The sequence below is a fragment of the Epinephelus fuscoguttatus genome, linkage group LG16 (assembly GCF_011397635.1).
Source record: "Epinephelus fuscoguttatus linkage group LG16, E.fuscoguttatus.final_Chr_v1".
Classification (NCBI taxonomy): Eukaryota; Metazoa; Chordata; class Actinopteri; order Perciformes; family Serranidae; genus Epinephelus; species Epinephelus fuscoguttatus.
The window spans coordinates 8,689,927-8,697,940 of record NC_064767.1 but is presented as its reverse complement, the minus strand read 5'-3'; the positions used below and the strand labels follow the sequence as shown (position 1 = coordinate 8,697,940).

Below are 8,014 nucleotides of genomic sequence, written 5' to 3'. Positions count from 1 at the left end.
ATTTGATTATTTAAGAGTAACAAGAATAGTAGAGAGTTTTTATTTTATTTTATTTTATTTTAATTTATTTTATTATTCCGGTCGATCTACTGCTCTATAATCTAGTCCAGTAGATGGCGGTAATACACCTGAAAGCTGGTTCGACAACCGCCTTTAAAACTTAAAAAAAAGGGAGGAAGAAGAAGAAATCTTACCCACTGCGCATGCGCACCACATTCAATATGTCTGCGCCCCTCTACAAGGTGGTAAAGGAGCTATATTTTTATAACAAACATTAACAGTTAGCTACTATACAGTCTTTAGACAATTTATGACTGAAAATAGTTTCATTATATTCACATCTACGTTTCCAATAATAGGATAAACGTAACGGAGGCATTCAACCGTTTGTTATTTGATTTAAGGATCACATATCAGCCAGCTGGAAACCCTCAGTGAATTGTTGCCTTTCTATAATGCTCTTATTTGGCTTGAAGGTTGAAATCCAGCCTTTAATCCGCACTATAGCTTTTACAATTCCAAATTAAACGTTTAGTTTGAGTTTTGGTAGAAATACTGCACTTAAATGACTGCTATTGATGGCGACGTGAACCTATTAAAACAAGATAAATTCATCAAATGAAGCACTGCTTGTCATAATATACACGCCGAATTCAAGAATGCCTTCATTGGATACAGATTACATCTTGAAATAACAGTTGTACGCACACAGAAGTTTGTTGGACATAAAATATATAAAATCATCATGGGATTTGGCTGGATGTTTCGTCAGGATTAGAGATCATGTGCCACAGCCAAGTCATATCTGGATTTGTTTGTTCCGCCACACAGTGAATCTTCCTGACAAATCTGCTCACACAATGGCTTACAGAAGAGCTGTAAACCTTCTCTGGAGAGAAAGGGAGTCTGTCTTTAGCCTGTGGTTACCTCGTTTTCAAAAGTCACCAAATGTCATCAGGCAAACTGTCAAATTTCATGAACACATTAACAACAATCACTGTGCCAGAACAAGATCTCTTCACACCAGTACACCTTTGATGGTGGCCAAGCTGCTGTCGCTGGATGAGCTGTTTGCCAAGAGGTCTCTGCAGGAACACCTGAAGAAGATGGAGACAGAGTACAGTGAATGTTTGAGAGTGGCCAACAACAGTGTGGCAGAGGAGCAGTGCAGTGAGGACGAACTGAGGGAGAAGAGGACCAAAGTGTCCCTGCTGGCTCCTCTCATCCAGAGCATCAGAGAGCTGGACACCAAACAAAAAGAGATGGCGGAGACGGAGACGCTCCTGAAAGGTGAGACTGCAAATACAAGATGTAGTTTGACTGAAGATAAGTGGTGTAAAATCTCTAAGTACGAAGCCACAATTCCGTGCGTGTGTGTGTGTGTGTGTGTGTGTGTGTGTATGTTTGGTTTTTTTCTCAAAGATGAAGACCCAGCCCTGCGAGAGCTGGCTGAGCTGGAAAGGGAAGGATGTTTGCAAGATATTCAAGATCTCAGACAAAAGGTAAAACTGTGACTTTCAGCTGCGGGAGCATAAAGTAACAGAACACAAAAGCAGCATTTGTAATTAATAAATTCATGTGAAACCAAAGAGCAAACTCAAGACATTTCTCTTCCTGAAGTTGTTGCCATTTTCAGATATTCAGTTCTTCACACGTTACATTTATGTTGTTTACCTTTCTGCTTCACCAATCAGATCCTGGATCTGCTGATCCCTGAGGAGGAGGCAGATCTGAGCGACCTCGTCCTGGAGGTTACAGCTGGTGTCGGGGGTCAGGAGGCCATGCTGTTTACGGATGAGGTCTGAAAGTACTTCCTTATGATAGACCTTTTCCATGGCAGACATTTTGACGTGTCATAGTAGGAAAAGCACAGCTGTATGTATACGTTTAATGGTAGCTGCATTCCACCTAGGGGAGGCCTGACATTTTACGAGCTGGCTCAGTGGGACACTTAATGGAGCCATTGTTAATGTGCTTTTCCTACTATGACAAGTCAAAATGTCTGATGTGAAGAAGGTCTACATTTATTATTCCAACAGTTTTTGTTGAGTTCATGAACTTACATCAATACCTGAACAAGAAAGTTCCATATTATTTATTTAGAGAGAACAAAAAATATTTTTCATAATAAGTTAGATACAAATTAAAACTTGGTACAAACAAACTAGAAAAGTGTATTTTTAAGTCTTAGTTATACCCTTGCTCACAGAAACACCATAGGATTTTACATCAGTTAAATATTTATTATTTATTTTTTATATTTTATTTTGTTATTTATTTTTCTTTTTTTAATTGATTTATTAATTTTATTTATTGATTTTATTTTTTAATTTATCAATATTTATTTCAACGTATGTTTACACGCCATCTTGTCTCCTCTCCTCTGAAGGTGTTCGACATGTACCAGGGCTACGCTCACCACCGTGGCTGGTCCTTTGACATCTTGGAGTACACAACCAGCGAAATAGGTCAGTAGACACTGTGAATATCACTTTAAGAAATGGTCACCTAAAGCAAACACATTTCACTTGTCCCCTCCGATGTATCTATAAAGGTTGTCCTAGTCGTTCATATCCTAAAACCTTAAAACTGGCTCAATGTGTGGCTTTCCTTCGCTTCAGGCAAACTGACTGTGTGAGACAGTTCTATTCATGCAACTGTCATGTAAACACTTTCAAGGTGGAGTCAGTGACTCCAGAGAAAGATTGTGGATCTTTATACACAACACCAAAACAAATAAACCACTTACGTCAGTGCTCCCATCAGCCTCCCTTTTGCTCCCACTGTCTTTCTCTTTATATATCCATGGCCTCTCCCTGGCTCTGTGTATGAGTGTTAACGCCCCATTTTGCTGATTGGCTGGAGGAGTACTCTGGATCGGTCTGACCCACTTCACACTTTGTTTTCCATCTACAGAGCCAGGGCTGTGTATGAACAGTCTGTCTTATGAATTTTCTAGTCTTGTTTCTCTGGTGTTTTGAGCATGTCAGAAATATCACAGGGTGAATCAGATGTCATCTGTTGTTTCTTTATTTACGATGGTAAGGTGTAGTGGCCATCACATATTTTTGTGTTTAACTTGGAACTGATAGTGGGAATGTGATGATAATTTGTTAGAGCTACGTACTGTATGTCAGCAAACAAGTTTATAACCAGTTGTAGTAGCTGACTATAAACACAAGGGGGAGCCCTTACACTGTAACAGACAAAATATAAAAATTCAAATATCAAAATAAAATATAAAAAAATATAAATATCGTCACTGTGCTTAGGCTGTAAGTGTGAAAATTTTACTATAACATATACATCAGTAGAATAAAACAACAGCAGAATTAGAGTCAACAGAAGAAATATGTTGTATATGTTTAAATACTAGTGTCAAACACGGTAACATGATGCACATTTTATTTTATTGCTTTATATTTACACAGTTTTATTTCAGACTCCTATTCTTACTTCTCTTTACATCAGAGCAGCTGTAACAAATCATAATTTCCTCTTGGGGATCAATGAAGTATTTCTGATTCTGATTCTGACAATAAACTAAACACATACAACTACATGTCACTGCCACCATTTGACAGTAACATTTTAGCATTTGTACTTATTGCTCACCTTTGACCAGGTGGACTGCGACACGCCTCGGCCAGCGTCAGCGGCCCTCAGAGCTACAAGAGGATGAAGTTTGAGGCCGGAGTCCATCGAGTTCAGAGGGTTCCCAAGACTGAGAAACAGGGCAGAATGCACACCAGCACCATGACTGTGGCTGTGCTGCCCCAACCCACTGAGGTACACAACCCAGATTACCTACAGGAATCATTACATTACAAAACACCTGGAGAGCAGCCTGTTTTAGTTTTTTTGTTTTGGCATTTATTGCTTAATCTGTGTTAAATATGAACACAATAGAAACACACTGAAAATATGAAACAAAAGTCTTTTATTTTGATGTGACGTAGTGAAGCTTTTCCTCAATTGCTCTAATTTTTGTGCTTTTCGAGACCCAAAGCACCAAAACACCAGGCATAAAAGCACATAACTGTGAACAGACAGTAGCAGATGACAAATATAGCCAAATACCTTGTCTCAGGTATTATTAAAGAGATGTATATGTGTAGGAGCAGGTTTGTTCTTCTGCTCTTAATGGAGACGTGAGTAAATTATGAGTGTCTGTGTTCCTTTCAGATCTCTTTCACACTAAACCCAAAGGACCTGAAAATAGAAACCAAGAGAGCGAGTGGAGCTGGAGGTCAACACGTGAACACCACAGACAGTGCAGTCAGAATAGTCCATCTGCCAACAGGTAAAAACTGTGGTGTTGTAAAATATAATACATACTGTACAGTTTAGTTTGTTAAAGAGTGGGCCATGAACAGTTGGGGGTTGATGGCCTACTCCCAGTCAGTGCCAAAGTGGGAAAACATTTTTAGCTTTTGCTGGCTTTACTTCTACTTCACATATAGATTATAAAGCTTGACAAAAAAATGACAGAAGGTACAAATGGTCCCTAATCTATCCACTGACACCAAAGTGCTGTTAATAAATGTACTTGGTGTGAAATGACCGACTGTTTAACACAACAAAGAGCCGAGGCCAAGCCATTTTGAAATTGGGATTTCTTATTTTAAATTTCTCTGCATACATTGTAGATTCTAACATATCATATTCACGATAGTAAAATTACAGAGGCTTTTTTCTGTCATAGTTATTTAATACTTAGTCTATATCATTTTGTAATTGGTTATATTTATGATTATTTTTGCTCAGTTAAATAACTAATATTCCTATTGTTACTCTTCGACTCTTCATCAGTCACTTGAGTGCGCTGTCAACTGTCATTGCGGCTTCTGACAGATTTTAACAAGCTGTCAATCACCTCTCAACGAGCTTTCTAGCTGTCATCTTTCTGCTGCTCAGTCGATGTGATGTATCGTTCACTGCGCAGAGGATTGTGGGTCAGAATAGCCAGAAAAGCATGCTGGCTTGTATACTGAAAAACTGGACCAGATGTAGTAGAGCATCCTGGTATTTTTGGCGTAGTGGTTTTGACATACTATGTATTGGGACATATTAAATATATTTCTGGCATACTATAAAGTATGGCAGTATGGGGATTGGAACAGTAACATTTTTGCATTTATATACGTAGGAAATAAAGGCAGGACGTTTTCATATTGACACAGAACTCCAGACAATGGTCAGAAAACATGTCTGAACTTTACTCCATGCTTCATGTCGCCTGTAGTTGAGTCAGTTCACCTTGAGCAAAGAGATAAAAATGTCAGAGGTGTTGTTTAGTTATGTTTTATATGACTGTTATTTCTTCACAACATGAGGTTTAATGTCATGTGTGTAACAATCAAAGTTTTAGTGCTGTCTGTCTGCATGGGTTGGTCTTTCTCTGAAGACTAGATATGAATAGTTATTTTATTTTATTTTATTTTATTCCATTTATTGTAATACTTGTTTGCTCTTGGTAGGCGTGGTTGCAGAGTGCCAGCAGGAACGTTCCCAAATAAAGAACAAGGAGAAAGCCATGAAGGCTCTGAGAGCAAAACTGTACAGCATGAAGCTCGAGGAGGAGACCAGCAAACGCTACCAACAACGTAAAATACAGGTGGGACACAGTAATAATACAGTACAATAAAGTAAACAGCAATCTACAGGTGGAGACATCAGAGTGTGATATAGAATTGGTTATAAAAAGAGGTGGAAAGAATTAAAAAAAAAAAAACGAAATAAAGGCAGCAGGGCCAAAAGGATGCATGCATTTTTACATAATTAACAGGATCCAAACTTTATCCATTTCCTTCTCCACCTCTTCTTTCTCCTCTTCCAGATTGGCACCAAAGGCAGATCAGAGAAGATTCGAACCTACAACTTTGCCCAGGACCGTATAACAGACCACCGTATCAGCATGACGGTGCATGACATCAAGAGCTTCCTGCTGGGAGAGGATCTGCTGGACGAGATGAACTCCTCGCTACAGGAGTTCTCCAACCAGGAGACGCTTGTGGAGCTGCTGGGAGAAAACAACCAGGAGGGCTCATGAGTTTGGATCTCAGACACATGGATTTTGATGGAATGGAAACTTCTTGCTACTTGTTTCAGCAAAGTGTTAACGCTGTTGTGTTGGTCATTCCTGCTCTGCTTCAGATTCTGAAGGACAATCAGAGGAACCATGATGGATTAAAAGGGTGACCGAGTCTTAATGCTTGTGACAAACAAAAAACATATATACATTTTAATGTCCGTACACATGTCCATGAGTGACAGGCAATGTCAGCGCAATCATAAAACTGGCTAATAAATGACTTAACTATGGAGTGATCATCAGAACATCAGTTTGTGGTCACATTTATTCAGCAGCAGTTCCTCTCAGATGCAGACGCATGTTGTGCTATTGAGCTTTTATTGAGTACGACAGACTTTGCAAATGTTACTTCAACAGTATGTCGACACCTGAACATTACACTCAAATGTGACTTAAACATTTCATTCCAAAACAATTGGCACCAATCTGCTGCGATAACAACATCCACTCCTCTAGTAAAGGATGGGTGATAAGGCCTGGATTGCAGTTGGTGTTCCAACTCATCCCAAAGTTGTTGGATGGGGTTGAGTTACAGGCTCTGTGCAAGCCAGCCTCACCAAACTGGCAACAACTGGCCCACCAAAGGGTCCAATCCAGCCCTCGAGATGACTTTACACACCTCATGTTGATGCACATGTGAAGTCTGAGAGGTTTCAGGAGAGATTTAAATAACAACGAATACTTACTGTGGTCATATTTAACATTGTCAACCAGCAGCTTCAGTACAAAAGAATCTGTGTCAGAGTTCAATCTTAAAATAATATAGGTGGAGCCCTGCTGCTGAGGCACTGACAAAATAGTCAGACTGTAAATGGTTTGTAAAGCAGGGGATGACGCAACCTGCGTCTTCAATAGCTTCCGCTTCAGTGGAAAATTGTGAAATAATCACATAATGAAAGTGAGTAGTCGACAGACTGACACATAATTTTCTGAGGACACTGTGAGCCGGTCATCATTTGTTTTGTACATGGATGAACATTTTCAGAATGAACTTATTTACTCTTCAAAAAAAAGGGAAACATTTAAAGGGATTGGTATTTATAGGTTATTATGTAATGGTTTTACTGGTCCGGCCCACTTGAGATCAAACTGGGCTGTGTGCAGCCCATGAACTAAAATGAGTTTGACACCCCTGGTCTAGTGCGTAGGATTTAGTGGCATCTAGCAGTGAGGTTACAGAAGTGAAGCTTGTTCCAAGTGTGGAGGAGAACTATGGCGGCCAATGGAACATGAATGTATATATCTATATCTTTATATTCAAGAGACAGTGTATGATTTGTCTGTTCTGGGCTGCTGTAGAAACAACATGGCGGACTCCATGAGAGAGGACTTGCTCCATGTATAGATATAAATGGTTCATTTTAAGGTAACAACAGGTGATTATACAAGTATTTTATACCTTTTGTGGTAATAGATGCTACTAAATCCCACAAACTGGACCTTTCAAACCGAAGTCTAGTTTAGGACTAGATGTTACTATCCCTGATGCACATACTTGAGACTATGAGTGGGTGTGATAGACTGGCCGTGCACTCAACCTCCCCCTACTCCGCCATTGTGATGAGGGAAGAGACTTTAATTGAGGTGGAGTTTAACTGGCACATGCTTGTGATTTTGGGTCGGAGTTGGAGCCATTTAAAAGTGTCATTGGGGTCATTACTGGTGTTTCTATGATAGAAAAAAGGGGAAAGTTGAAAAAAAAAGCTTATTTGGTTTTTAAAATATTAAAAAATGGTGTTTAAACAAAAAAACAAACAAAAAAAAGCACAAGTTGACTTATTCAAATTGTTTGCGCAGACAACAGCCCACAGCCTGAGGGTATTCAGTTAACAGTTGTAGAGGACCAATAAAACCAGCAAATATTTACATGTCAGAAGCAGGAACCTGTGAATTTTTTTGCCATTGTTGTTTAAAAAATGA

The 8,014-nt window shown here is 39.2% G+C and overlaps 1 protein-coding gene across 1 annotated transcript; it reads left to right on the top strand.

The window, feature by feature from the left end:
* The first annotated feature begins 229 nt into the window (after nucleotides 1–229).
* mtrf1l (mitochondrial translational release factor 1-like) lies at nucleotides 230–8,014 on the top strand. The gene is made up of 8 exons (XM_049600129.1): nucleotides 230–1,290; nucleotides 1,423–1,502; nucleotides 1,695–1,799; nucleotides 2,390–2,468; nucleotides 3,626–3,789; nucleotides 4,186–4,303; nucleotides 5,481–5,617; nucleotides 5,840–8,014. Exons 1-8 carry the CDS (start codon nucleotides 861–863, stop codon nucleotides 6,050–6,052), a joined length of 1,326 nt encoding a protein of 441 aa, XP_049456086.1. The 5' UTR covers nucleotides 230–860; the 3' UTR covers nucleotides 6,053–8,014.